Genomic DNA, 15242 nt, shown 5'->3' with positions numbered 1-15242 from the left:
TAAAGGAAGCGAACTCTGGTTGCAGCATGGACATATCGCTGTTCAATACTCCTCTCCGAATCCCCATTGAGAAAGGTGTGAAACAAGGAGTTACAGTTTCACCAAAATTATTCACAGCTCATCTTGAATTGTTTTTTTGATGAGCAGACTTGAAAGGCGGATTAATATCAATATCAACGGTGATTGGCTAAACCATCTCAGGTTCGGAGATGATATAGTGCTGATAGCCAAAAATACAGCCCAGCTTGAGAGAATGCTTAAAGAACTGAACGCGAAAAGTAGTCAAGTCGGATTAAAAATGAACCAGTCGAATACGAAATACATGAGATCAGATGTTCTGCCAAGAACCCAAATAACTCTTGGAGGAGAGCAGATCCAAGAGGTTGATAAATATGTTTATTTGGGCCAGGAAGTCAACATGTGCCAAGATCAGAAAGGCGAACTACCAGCAGAAAAAAAGCTGGATGGTGTGCATTCAATGACATCAAGGACATCCTCCAAGGAAAGATCAGCAAAACAACTCTTGTGAATCTTTTTAACTCGACCGTGCTTCCGGTGATGTTCTATGAAACATGGTTGCTGACGAAGATTGAAGAACATCAACTGTCTGTCACGCAGAGGGCAACGTAATGAACACTTTTGGGCATTTCACTCCGCGATCACATCCCCAACGAAATAATTAGGCAGGAGTCTGGAGTGCGAGACGTTGTTGTTGAAATCAGGCTCAGCAAAATGCAGTGGGCGGGACATGTGGCCCGACTCAGCGACAACACATGGACCGCAGCTATATCCGAGTGGTATCCGCGAGAACAGAAATGGCCATGCGGCTGGCCTCCAAAGAGGTGGGATGATTTCCTAACAAGGAGATATGGACAAGCATGGTGAAGGATGGCCAAAGCGAGAGAAGATTGGAAGACGTGTTATGATCGGCTCAGTTTCAACTGAGGAACGACTGACAGTCTACGCAGTCTATGCAATACACCCTGAGAAGACAATATACTACTCACCAACAATTAATTTGTGAAGAGAAAAAGAAGCTAAATATGTTTAGATTATTTTCTTCCAACTTTTTACAGAGCTCTATTCCTTTGGTACGATTAAAACAAAATGGACCTGGCCACTGTATGACAGGGAAGGCGGGGACGGGGGGGGGGGGGGGGCTGGGAGTCATAAAATGAACCCTGTGTTCCTTTGCATCCCAGTGTAGTGACATAGGTTCAGTCCCTCTATTCCCCAAAAGCAGCGATTCCTCTCTCCTAACATCCCTGGGAACACGATACAATGCAAAGAGAATGGGAAGAAGTAGAAAGGAGGTGGGAGCAAGACTCCTCAACAGAGCTTGTTGGGAATAGATTGTGTGCATAGTAAGGGATAGTGTAGTAGAAACGCGCCTCTTAAAGTTCTAGGCATTTAGATTCAGTAAACACTACCAGTAATTATGAATATTGTTTATATTAGGAATCTCAGTGGAGAGGCCCAGAATTAAATGGTTATAGACGCCTCTCCTGGTCTACACTACAAAATTAGGTCGACATAAGCTACCTTGTGTCAACATAGTTGTGCATGTGTCTGTACTCAGATTTGTTCCCTGCCAATGAAAGGGCCCCTTTATAATGACACAGTAACATCACCTCCCTGAATGATGTTAAGTCATGGTTAATGTACTGTGGTTGACACAGTGGAAGTAGAGAGAGGGTTGACCTGGGTCACACAGTAACAGTCCTCCAGCAGCTGTCCCACAATGACCAACCCTGACTGCTTTGGGCACAATTGTGAACTCAACTGACAGGCATCAAGGAAACCAGAAAGCCTCCCCCCCATCCTCTTTAAAAACCCTGCATATTTTTGAAATACCTAGTTCTGATCGCCCAGCTTGGCGAGCACACCTAGCAGCTCTCCATTGTTGTGTCAAACTGACCATCCCAGGTACCCACTCCTGCTTGGAGTAGACAGGAGATATTGGATCTTCTGGGCCTGTGGGGAGAAGATGCTGTGCAGACATAGCTAAGGAGCAGTCATAGAAACATGGACATCTATGAGCAGATTGCACAGGGGAGGCAAGCGAAGGGCTATGATGGAGATCAGCAGCAGTGTCACATGAAAGCAAGGGAATTGTGGCAGGCATACCAGACAGCCAGAGAAGCCAACCGTTGATCTGCTGCCCATCCGAAGATCTGCTGCATTTACAATGATCTGCATGCCTTACTTAGTGGAGACCCCACCAGCATCCGTCAGAGCACAGTGAATACCTCTGAGGAGCCTTAGATGCAGACCCCTGCTGTGAGGAAGCTGAGGGACATGTTACTGGGGAGTACAGCTATGCTGTGAGTCAGGACTGTTAAAGACTGCACTACAGCTTAGCTAGACCCAACAGCTGAGCTTGGTCGAGCTCAGCCTAGGGAAGGGAAACTTGGGTAAGTGTGCCAGTGCATTTTCCATTACAATGTTTAAATGTATAGATGGTGCCCAGCCTCAACATAGCAGGGCATAAGTATTGACTTTTCATTGTTTTACTTCTACTAGAGGTAGCAGTACAACAAACAGGTAGAGTTATCTGCTTTTCATTCCCATGTTAGGGAATGGAGGTACTGTGCAATCCTTTCCTGAAGGCTTCTCAGGATGGCAGCCTTATTTCGTCGTACCCTGGTAGGATACTTTCCCATGTCAGTCCATGATGGCTTCGGCAGGCCCCATTTGCAGTAAGCAAGTAGGCTAGTGGCATATGGGCCTGGGTGACTTTGGCTTGCCAGCAGCAGCTGTGCTCTCTGTGCCTTTGTTACTCTTAAGTGCAGGATATCAGCTAAAATCACCGCTGTCAATGGAAAAGAGTGGCAGTACTCAGTGCCATTGCCCTGTACTCTTACATATGGAAATAGGGTCTAAAATGATGTTTCATGCAGCCGAACAACTTCCTCTTCATTTCTCCCTGCACACCTGCTGGGTGGGCCATATTCACTATGGCTGGGACTGGAGGGTAGTACTGTGCAGAGGTGCTCCAGAGGTGAAATGTCAATAATCACATCTTGTTTGAAACTTCTGGAGAGCAAGGGAAGGAAGTTCTGAAACTTACTTTTTCACTTTCTGTTGTGACTGTAAATACAGTGACGTGTCGTCTTTATCTGTAGCTGCTGCCGTTGTGTCATTGAAGGGCTTGCCCTCCACGCCTGCAGAATGTCTGGCCATGATGAGGAGGAGAAAGAAGAGGAGTCAGCAGGACATGGTCTCAGAGATTCTGCAAGCCAGTGTTGCATCAGGCTGTGAACAGAGGGCAAGGAGGGTGACTATTTCAAACACTATGGAGAAGGAAAGAGCAGGCAGGAGAGAGCCCAGCGGGAAAAGGGGAGAGAAATGCACCAGGACATGATGGGCTTTTCTGGCACTAAACACAGATGTTGCAGAATCTTGTTGACCTATACGTTCAACATTCATGGGCTTGCCTGTTGGGGGTGTGTGGAGAGGTGCTAAAATGGAGCTCTCCATTGATGGCAACCCCCGAACAGTCCAAATGGTATCAGGGGCCACTTCCCTACCTCTATGACTCCATGTCAGGGGACTATAAGGACAATCATGGCTTCACAGATGAGTGTATGTGTAGTCAGAATGGACTGAACTGGACATGAATGTTTTTTCCCCTTGTGAAATTCTGTTCATTAATTTATTTCAGAAGTTTTTATTATTTTTTCAGTTGTGTGTAGTTTTCGCCCGCTCCTTCACTGGTCTGGTATGCAATAAAATTCTCTTTTTTAAAAATTAATTCATCTTTATTATTTCACAACACATGCTGCAGAACACCTAGTGGTACTGAAAGCACCTACTACTTGTTATTGTACAGGGCAACAGAACTCATGGGATCAGTGACAATCACACTGTAATAATGTACAGCAAGCACAGAAAAATTAATAGCTGAATTAATACTGTTGTATTCATAAATGTACATCAAGCCCCATACAATTCCTAACCGGTTCCAAATCTTCAGGGCCAAGTAGAGCACAGTCCACCATACCAAATTACTGTGGCTGACTGATAAAGTGCTCTGTCAAGGGCCTCCCTCAGCTGCATAGCTCTTCATTGAACTCTTCCTGTAGCTCTTGTGTCAAACTCAGCAAGACAGCTGCTTTACCTCTCCCTTCCATATTGGTGGCAACTTTTCCCCGCCTTTGCCTCACAGATATTTAGGACACAGTGGGCAAGTATAGCCACTGGGATATTTTTCTCACTGAGATCCAATCTTATGAGTAAACACCACCAGTGTCCTTTCCGTCTACCAAAAGCACATTCAACTGTCATTCTGCACCTGCTAAGCTGGTAATTGAATCTTTCTTTGGTGCTGTCCAGGTGGCTGATGTACAGCTTCATGAGCAATGGGCAGGCTGGTCCTCCAGGTTCCCTGTTGATATTTCAACATCACAAAGCTAATCTGCCAGTCAGGAAAGAATGCCTCTGCATGCATCTTTCTGAACAGTCCTGTGTTCTTAAATATGCAATTGTCATGCTCTTCCCTGACCAGCCCACTTAAGTGCAGAGTTCTGCACTTAGGACCAAAGAATCCCATGCCCTGCTACAGACTAGGGACTGAGTGGCTAGGCAGCAGTTCTGCAGAAAAGGACCTAGGGGTTACAGTGGCTGAGAAGCTGGATATGAGTCAACAGTGTGCCCTTGTTGCCAAGAAGCCGAACAGCATTTTGGGCTGTATAGGTAGGAGCATTGCCAACAGATTGAGAGACGTGATCATTTTCCTCAATTTAGGCTGACCAGACATCCCGATAGACTGTGTCGATTTTTAGTTCTTTGTCCTGCGTCCTGACCGATGAACAGTCGGGACGTCATTTGTCCCAATATTGCGGCTTTGGCCACTCTGGCGGTTGTGTGTGTTTTTTTTTTTTTTTGGTTTTTTTTTTTTGGCTTTCCCCCATGTGTCCCAATATTTTGTCCATTTCATCTGGTCACCCTACCTCTATTCGGCATTGGTGAGGCCTCATCTGGAGTACTGTGTCCAGTTTGGGGCCCCACACTATAAGAAGGATGTGGACAAATTGGAAAGAGCCCAGCGGAGGGCAACAAAAATGATTAGGGGTCTGGAGCACATGATTTATGAGGAGAGGCTGAGAGAACTAGGATTATTTAATCTGCAGAAGAGAAGAATGAAGGGGGATTTGATAGTTGCTTTCAACTACCTGAAGCGGGGGTTCCAAAGAGGATGTATCTAGCCTGTTCTCAGTGGTAGCAGATGACAGAACAAGGAGTAATCTCAAGTTGCAGTTGGGGAAGTTTAAGATGGATATTAGGAAAAACTTTTTCACGAGGAGGGTGATGAAGCACTGGCATGTGATTCCTAGGGAGGTGGTGGAATCTCCTTCCTTCGAGGTTTTTAAGGTTCGGCTTGACAAAGCCCTGGCTGGGATGATTTAGTTGGTGATTAGTCCTGCAGTGAAACATGCCCAGTGCTTGCATAACCATAGAAAAGTAGCTCTTTCTTTCTGTTGATGTACTCTGTTGCAAAGGTGGGCTGGTTCCAAAATAGGGAACCCTATTACAGCAAATCCTTCCACTGTGTCCTGCGCACTAATGAGATTCACAGTCCTGAGCAGCAGGAGACGATCAATGGCCTTGCACACTTGCATGACACTGGCCCCCCACTGTGGATTTCTCAAGTCCAAAATGATTTCCCACTGAGTTGTGGCAATCCAGCATTGCAAACTTCCACAGTGTATTACCACTCACTTCTCCGCTGTCAGTGCAGGTCTCATTCTGGTGTTCCTGTGCAGGAGGGCTGGGGCAAGCTTGGCACACAGATCCAGCAATGTGGCTTTTTGCATTCAAAAGTTCTTCAGCCATGAGTGGTGGGTATCATGGGCTGGGGGACAGCCAGGCTTGGCCCTGCCCACGCTCCACCCTCAGTCCCCCTGCTTCCCACTCTATGGTTCTATTCCCCCTGTGCAGTGGCCCCAACTCAAGTTGGGGCCACGGCGCTCACCCTCCCGAGGCTGGGAGACCTGGGGCTGCAGCGCCCGCTCTCCCAGCACTCTGGGGCTGAGGCACTAGCCTGGGGTGGGGGCCGGCAGCTCTAGCCCCCATATGGGTTATGGATGGTGGTATGGAATGGAAGAAGCTGCATGATGGGAACTTGACCCCTTTCTCCCAGGCACCTCTGTGTAACTTGTTTCTGCACCACCAGGTACGTTGCCAAAATTTCCCAAAATACAGTGTGCTGGATGATGGTGAATTGCACACTGGGATGCCTACCCAAGGTGCACTGCACTGTATTGACACACTTACTCTTAGTGAGTACGTGCAACACTGATACAAGGAACCAAGTGTGTGTACACACACACAGGATATACTAACTGCGGCTGATCTATGCCAACGTAACTTGCTTCCACCAAAGTTTGTAGTGTAGACATGGTTTGAAGTAGTAATGAGGTATTCTGGCAGGTGGTCTTAGGACACTTACACTTCTATTGCTTGTGCTGTATCTTTTATGTAGGTGATAAAGAGAACTTTGGTATCTAGTGCTGTTGGTTGGCACCTATTGTGACCACTAAAAATTCAATTCCATATTATTATTTTCTTTAAATTTACAATAAATTTAGTGGCTATGTAATTCCTGGAATCTGCCTGCTGGGCAAGCCACTTAAGTTTTGGGTAATTTCCTTTTGAATTTTGGTTTCTGGTAACAAATCCAATTTGGAGTATTGAACAGCTTTTTGGCTTTAGACTTATAAATGAGATTTTTAAGTGCCCTGATTTCTTCTATCTTACAGGAACCAGATGTTCTTTTTGAGAGTTGTAAAGGAAATACAGAGGAACTCTTTAAAAATTTGTGTTTAGAGAAATAGCTTTGTTGAGAGAATATATTTTTATTCACCAAACCAAAATACATTTAGACCTACTATTAAAGCCTTTTTGTTACTGGACAAATTGATTTAAAAATAGTCTTCCATTGCCCACTATTTTGTTGACTACCTTTAAAGAACTCTTTTATGTTGCAGAAGTATGGTTTTCACTTACAGAAACCCTTGCCCTGTTTTATTGTGTTTAGGTATTCAGTAATTTTAAAAATAATTGTAGCTACTACTGCAGTAAGGCTCATTTATCTGTAATTCCCACAATCCCATCTAGTGACATTTCATAAAGCAGTGGTCCCAAATGTTCGGGGGTGGGGCGGGACCCTGGCCAGCCCCCACTGGGGACGGGGAGAGCGCCACCCAGCCGTGCTCTGCCCCCCAGCTCTGGCCCTGCCTCAGTCCCAGCTTGAGCCCTGGCCGTGGACCCGCTCCTGGCCCCGGCGGCGGCTCTGCTCCCAGCTGTGGACACAGCTGCAGTCCTGGGTCTTGCCTGCAGCTGGAGCTTTGCTACCAGCCATAGCTCCAGCCACAGCTCTGGCTGTGGCCTGCGGCTCTTCTCCTGTCCCCAGCTCCCAACCATGGCTCTGGCCCCATCCCCGACTGTGGTTCCTGAAGGGGTGTGTGGGAGGTGAACAGTCTCTATTATGGGTTGGGGGCGGGGGGACGTGACAGAAAAAGTTTGGGGATCACTCATAAAGGATAAGGATTTTTACCATATAGTGCAGTAACATGCTGCACATGAGACTACGTACACTGTAAGGCCATTTGAAAGCTGATGTGCATAATGTAATTGTCCACTTATGTAGTTTCCTACTGTTTGCATATTATGTTCATGCTCAGTTATGCCCACTGGCTATCTATTAGCTTTCAGATGGAATTTAAGGTGTTGGTGTTTAGCAGTCGAGCCACGAATGGTTTGTGAACTAGTTCTTTTTCTCCCTGTAACATACTTTTGCAGTTGTGCTGAGTAGAGACACTTGAGCTGGTGTTTTCTCAGTTTAAACAAGCTAGTTCTACTATATGAATTACTTTCTGAAGGTTTCTTGACTTTTTAATTTGCTCCCCTCTTCTCCTTTGTGGTTTTGAAATAATTATTTTCCAAAAGCCATCTTTTTGCAGGGTTTTTAGGAAGAGGACAGTTTTAGGATGGTTAGTGGATGTGTGTAATTACATCCTGAGTGGTTTATAGGTGGACTGCGTTAATTTTTTACTTGTATTTTATGAATTGCTGATTTTTAATTTTTATAAGTGGAAAGGAAGCACAAATTCTAAAGAAACAAATATTTTCTTTAGCCATTTCATTCTTAAGGTCCTCCATCTCCAGAACCCGTGGATGAATACTATATAGTTGTTATGATTTCTTCCAATATTAAAATTATCAGTGTAGTCCATCTCCTCTTTTTATGCCTCCATTTCTGACAGTGACTTAAATTTAGTACCATAAAGACTGTGGGAAAGACGTATTGATGCAGAGAAGTCATATCCCTTCTCTGCAATATATTTATCCTCCTTAATAAACAAACCGTTAAGAGAGCCACCAGGATGTGCACATACCTAAAGTGAGTATTTGATAGAGTCCTTCTCCTTGCTTGTCACAGCCCCTCTGTTGCTTGTCACCTTCCTTTGTTCTTTCTTGTGTAAAGTTTAGATTTTGTCATCTTTGGGACAGTTTTCTGTGAAGATCCCAACTCACATTTGAGTGCAATGAAATAATAATAATTGCTCCCCTTTACACTCTGAAGACCTAGTGGCCTCTTTCTGATATTTTCTTAATTAATTTTTCTGATATTTTCAAATAATGTATTTCTAGGGTTTTTTGTGTCTTTAGTTATTTGCTATTCAAATTCCCTCTTAAATCTTCTGTTTCTTTTGGTACCACTTGGCCTTAGTTTTCACTTCTTGAAGGATAGCTTTTAATCTTGCCAAGATGACATCTTGGCATGGTGATTCTAAGGTTATGTATCTCAAAACCATCAAGTCTGGGATTAACAGTTTTCCAGTGGTATAAATCTTATGTTTCTGGTCCTTTCAGCTTTCTAGATATAGAATCTTAAATTCACAGTGTTTTGATTACCTTTCAGCTTTTTTTTTTTCCACACAGTTTAATGATTTTAATTGCCTCTCTTTCAAATTCCTAGAAATTAGCACTTAAATCTGTTTGAAATAAGACTGGCATCCCAGCATTCAAATGGAATCGAACAATAATTTTTAGTTTGAGCGGTATGTGTAATATCAGCAGATAAAGTAAGGTGAGAATTGAAGTGGGAGCAGGGAGAGGCAAGATTGTAATCATAAAGAATTATTTGATTTTAGGATCTGCAGTTTTCCAGGGCTAGAAACATTCTGGTCTTCCAGTACAAAAGAGGGTAAGTAAACTTTTCTACTACTAGATCAGGTTGAAAGAAAATTCCTATCTTAGCAAACCTAACAAATGCAAGCATAATAGGTAATATATATTAATGCATACAGACTTTTATTCACGTATAACAGGTATGCTGTCTTTTGTTTCTTAAGTTCTGTTTGTACTTTGTAAGTAAATGTAGTACATTTAAAAAAAACAAACCACCGGAGATCGAAAGTTCTTGAGTTGAGGTTCCTTGACAGTCTGATTATAGATTTCTTTGGGACTATGGTAGTTATGTTGGGGACAGAAGGGAAAGTAATTTGTGTTCATAATGAAGTGTGCACAAATCCTGTTGGGAAGGGACATTCTGTGTTTGTACAGCACCTAGCAGAATATGTTCTGGTCCCTGATTGGAGCTCGTACATTCTACCACAATACAAATAATAAATAAATAAAACGTGTTGCAGAAAAGTAGGTTTATTTGAAAAAGAACATGATCGTGTCAGCTTGTCGTATTGACTTACGTACACCATAATAATTTGAAAGAGGTAAAATAAAATAGGTTTCTTGCAAGTGTTAACATTGCCTCTTCTTTGCTTGTTATAAGTTAACTAGCATTTTTGGAAGCTGATGTTTCTTTTGTGCTTTGTTTTTAAGTCCCTAGTATTTAGCTTCAGCTCAGGTCAGAAGTCAGATTTTACAGAGGTTGTGTATGGAGGAAATTAAAAAAAAAAGTTGGATTGAGATGAATGCCTTGTAAGTAATAGAAAATGCAAGAAGCTGACTTAGAAGCCAAACTACAGCAATGTACTCCTTTTGGCTCATATGCTAAGTAAGAAAAATTCCCCAAAATAATGGAAAAATTCTGTGTTTGATTGGAGAACTTGTTCAAGTTGCACATCTTTCATTTAGTACATAACTATCATGAATCCACAGAGAATAAACTTCAATCTGAAATTCTTACCTTTTCAATAATTTTTGCCTTGTTCTTAAATCTCAGTAAAACCCCCCCCCTTCCCCATCATCAACCTAAAAAAAATTTAAATCTGGTAGGTTGGTATTTGTGGGACCAAGCGTCTATTAAACTGTTACAGAATGTAGATTCTCTACTGATTCTTTTCTGGATGCCTAGTACTAACACGGCTGCTACTCTGAAACCATTCTTTTCATTGTACTCCTTTGGCTACTTTTGGTAAAGGGAATAATTATTTGTTTCCATTTACCTGCTACTTGTGGCACTTCTCATATGTCAAAACAAAATAGTGCATGCCTGTATCCAGAGTGGGTGTTCTGTAGTACTTAGAAGTTTCTTCACATCTAATCGGTTTCTAATTATCACCAGGGTAGGAGATGCTGTCTATACATATAGAAAGACCCCTTTTTTGCACTAAAAAGTTTACAGTCAAAGGAGACAAGCAACATACAAAGGATGAGGGAGAAGGACAGTATACATATATGTACAAGTGTTATACATTTAAATAAAGTACACTGACATTTTATTATGTTGTTAAACAAATATATTTCATTTACATCCAGTGGCGCCTCCGCCTATGTATTATTTGTAGGCCCATTTCATGTGTGAATCACTGAAGGCATGGGTCTTGAGGAGGGATTTGAAAGAGGATATGGTAGTGACCCTGGAGATCAGCTCAGGGAGAGGATTCTTGGCAAAAAGAATGTAAAGATGTTTGTTAGACAAATGAACAAGTGGATGGTCAAGACCAACATGGTTGACAGAGGAGAAGGATGCAGGGCTGGAGGGCAATGTCTATATTAGTCTGGTCTTATTCTGAAAAGTTCTAAATTCAGTGGGAGTTCAGGGTGTTTAGCATCTTTTAAAACTGGGCCCCCGTTGAGTTATTGATTTGCTTGCTGAAGAGATTAAAAAAAGTTGTCTGACCAACTACTAGTCAACAGAGGACTATGTTTTGTATCAAAACCAAGGAATTCAGTGGATATTGCCACTGTCATGACACACATGAGATGCTGACAATGTACTAAGCAGAAAAACAGCCTGCAGATTTATTAAGACTGTGCACACAGATAAGCAGGTGAGGATCAAATTCTGGTCTGCATTACATTTGTGCAACCACACTTGACCAAATTCACTTGCTTGTGCCAGCAGTGCATTTTCGCCACTGACCAGAGGTTTGCATTTTGTAACTGAGAACAGAATGTGACCATTAAAGATATGCTTGTGTTCTAGAAGGTGAAAACACACAAAGTAAAAATTTAAAGTCTCTGTCTCCTCTGTGTCTTGAAATTAGTTTAAAATTAATTAAGAGTAAAGTATAATATTCCAAAGTAGCCCTATTTCATTTTTATTCATTAGAGTCCTATTTTAATACATAACAGACATGGAATTAAGCAAGGAGTACAGTTAAAGATGTGGTTAAAATAAAATGTATCGTGTAAACAAATAGGTGCAAATCAGGGGTTGGAGCAAACAGCAGATGGGAGAGAATATCCAGAGTAAAAACTGGAATGGAGAAAAGGCAATATGAAATTTGTCATGGCATGTTGCATCTGCTAATACTAGTGGAAGCAATTTAGTGATAACGTGCATTAATGCATGGCATTGTGCTCATCTTATTCCCCCTCTAATGCACAGCTCTACTGTAACACATTTGGGACAAGATTCTGATTTCAGTGACAGGAGATTAAATCTGCAGTAATGCCACTGAAATCAGGAGTATCACCCCCAGGTCTACACCACAATCCTTGAGATCAGAATCTGACCCTCTTTCTTTGAGTTCATAATAGTATATGAAATAGTGTAAATCACATAAACCAACATTATTTTGGGGAGGAAAACTGCATTTCTTTTCCTATTACAATTCCAATAGCTAGGTATGGTGAAGGGGACTACAATCATGCAAAGACCCATATTGTGCTCTGTGCCTCAGACAATTTGTCCCCTCTTAAGAAGAATGAAGCAGCTGTGCATCCTAAGCGAATTACATTTCATGGGACAATTTCAAATTTGTGGCTTTAGGACATAATGTACTTGTTACTCTTATATAATACCCTATAGTAAAATGATAGTTGTTTCAGATAATACCTAGGAGATGGTTATAATTCTAGAATAAGGGTCAAATCTTTCTCACATTACTTACATGGATAGTACACCTGAAGTTATGGAACCTAGTCAGTAGGACTACTAGCTAGATTTGATCCCGAGTCATTTTTTATGCACAATTTGCAAAGCATAACTGTTCAGTTGTATTTTCGTTTGATAGAACTGTAATATATTTTCTTTTTACAGTTTAATTTAGGACTTAAAACTTTGGAAATAAAATATACATGGCACAGAACTTAAAGTTTCTTCAGACAATTTTAATTCTGCTACTTCAGGATTACGTCTCGGCTGAAGATGGTGAAATAAGAGCAAGTAAGAGAGATTTATTTAATTTTATTTATGTGTCCTGGCTAGTTAAAAACAAGTGTATCATAATCCAGTCCCCTGAATATGCTATCTGTATCCACATCCACATATGGTGCTTACTAGGATGAAATGTCAATGGTGAATCGAGGAAGGGGAAGAGCATATTTGCATACAGACTGGCTAACCTAGTGAGGAGGGCTTTAAACTAGGTTCGAAGGGGGCAGGTGACCAAAGCCCACGGGTAAGTCAAGAACATCGAGACCTGGGAGAAAGTTTGGAATTTGGAGGGTGGGGGGGAGTATGGGCTGTTAGAGCAGGGATAAAGGAGAGACAAGACAGAATGGGGAGGGTGGGGAATCAAATCAGTATCGTAGATGGCTGTATACTGATGCAAGAAGTATGGGGAATAAGCAGGAAGAACTCAAAATGCTAGTAAATAAACAACTATGACATAGTTGGCATCACAGAGACCTGGTGGGATAATACGCATGACTGGAATATTGGTATAGAAGGGTACAGCTTGCTCAGGAAGGACGGGCAGGGAAAAAAGGGAGGAGGTGTTGCCTTATATATTAAAAATGTATACACTTGGACTGAGATTGAGATGGAAATAGGAGACAGACTTGCTGAAAGTCTCCGGATAAAGATAAAAGGGGTAAAAAACAAGGCTGATGTCATGGTAGGGGTCTACTACAGACCACCTAACCAGGTAGAGGAGGTGGATGAGGCTTTTTTTAAACAGCTAACAAATTCACCCAAAGCACAGGACTTGGAGGTGATGGGGAACTTCAACTACTCAGACATCTTTTGGGAAAATAACACTGCAGGGCACAGATTATCCAATAAGTTATTGGAATGTATTCGATACAATTTTTTATTTCAGAAGGTGGAGATAGCTACCAGGGGAGAGGCTGTTCTAGATTTGATTTTGACAAATAGGGAGGAACTGGTTGAGAATTTGAAAGTGGAAGGCAGCTTGGGTAAAAGTGATCATGAAATGATAGAACTCATGATTCTAAGGAATGGTAGGAGGGAGAACAGCACAATAAAGACAATGGATTTCAAGAAGGCAGACTTTCGCAAACTCAGGGAGCTGGTAGGTAAGATCCCATGAGATGCAAGTCTAAGGGGAAAACAATAGAAGACAGAGGGCAGTTTTTCAGAGAGACATTATAAAGGGCACGAGAGGAAACAATCCCACTGCGTAGGAAAGATAGAAAGTATGGCAAGAGACCACCCTGGCTTAACCAGGAGATCTTCAATGATCTAAAAATCAAAAAAGAGTCCTACAAAAAGTGGAAACTAGGTCAAATTACAAAGGATGAATATAAACAAATAACACAAGTATGTAAGGACAAAATTAGAAAGGCCAAGGCACAAAATGAGATCAAACTAGCTAGATACATAATGGGTAACAAAAAAACATTCTACAAACACATTAGAAGCAGGAGGAAGACCAACGACAGGGTAGGCCCATTTCTCAATGAGGGGGAAAAGTAAAAACAGAAAATGTAGAAATGGCAGAGATGCTTAATGATTTCTTTGTTTCAGTTTTCACCAAGAAGGTTGGTGGTGATTGGATGTCTAATGTAGTGAATGCCAGTGAAAATGAGGTAGGATCAGAAGAGGCTAAAATAGGGAAAGAACGAGTTAAACATTACTTGGACAAATTAGAGGTCTTCAAGTCACCAGGGCCTGATGAAATGCATCCTAGAATACTCAAGGAGCTGACTGAGGAGATATCTGAGCCATTATCGATTATGTTTGAGAAGTCATGAAAGAAGGGAGAGATTCCAGAAGACTGGAAAAGGGCAAATATAGTGCCCATCTATAAAAAGGGAAATAAGGACAAGCCGGGGAATTACAGGCCAGTCAACCTAACTTCTGTACCTGGAAAAATAATGGACCAAATAATTAAGCACTCAGTTTTCAAACATCTCGAAGATAATAAGGTGATACGTAACAGTCAGCATGGATTTGTCAAAAACAAATAGTGTCGTACCACTCTGATGGCTTTCTTTGACAAGGTAGCAAGTCTTGTGGATGGGGGCGGGGGAAGCGATAGACGTGGTATATCTTGATTTTAGTAAAGCTTTTTATACTGTCCCCCAATGACCTTCTCATAAACAAACTATGGAAATGCAACCTAGATGGAGCTCCTATAAGGTGGGTGCAAAACTGCTTGGAAAACCGTTCCCAGAGAGTAGTTATCAGTGGTTCACAGTCATGCTGGAAGGCCGTAACGAGTGGGATCCCTCAGGGATCAGTTCTGGGTCCGGTTCTGTTCAATATCTTCATCAATGATTTAGATAATGGCATAGAGAGTACACTTATAAAGTTTGTGGCTGATACCAAGCCGGGAGGGGTTGCAAGTGCTTTGAAGGAAAGGATTAAAATTCAGAATGATCTGGACAAACTGGAGAAATGGTCTGAAGTAAATAGGATGAAATTCAATAAGGACAAATGCAAAGTACTCCATTTAGGAAGAAACAACCAGGTGCACACATACAAAATGGGAACTGACTGCCTAGGAAGGAGTACTGCGGAAAGGGATCTGGGGGTCAGAGTGGACCACAAGTTAAATGAGTCAATAGTGTAACGCTGTTGCAAAAGAAGCGAACATCATTCTGGGATGAATTAGCAGGAGTGTTGCACGCAAGACACGAGA

At 42.1% G+C, this 15242-nt stretch overlaps 1 protein-coding gene across 1 annotated transcript in view; it reads left to right on the top strand.

The window, feature by feature from the left end:
• Positions 1-12492: 12492 nt before the first annotated feature.
• Positions 12493-15242, top strand: part of LOC144262006 (uncharacterized) — a 139624-nt gene continuing 136874 nt past the window's right edge. The window contains exon 1 of the mRNA XM_077811593.1: positions 12493-12580. Within this exon, the coding sequence (XP_077667719.1) occupies positions 12493-12580 (88 nt within the window). The remainder of the gene's footprint in view (positions 12581-15242) is intronic.

This window comes from Eretmochelys imbricata, chromosome 3, assembly GCF_965152235.1.
Source record: "Eretmochelys imbricata isolate rEreImb1 chromosome 3, rEreImb1.hap1, whole genome shotgun sequence".
NCBI lineage: Eukaryota > Metazoa > Chordata > Testudines > Cheloniidae > Eretmochelys > Eretmochelys imbricata.
Note: the sequence above shows the minus strand (reverse complement) of the source record. Positions and strands in the feature narration are given on the sequence as shown.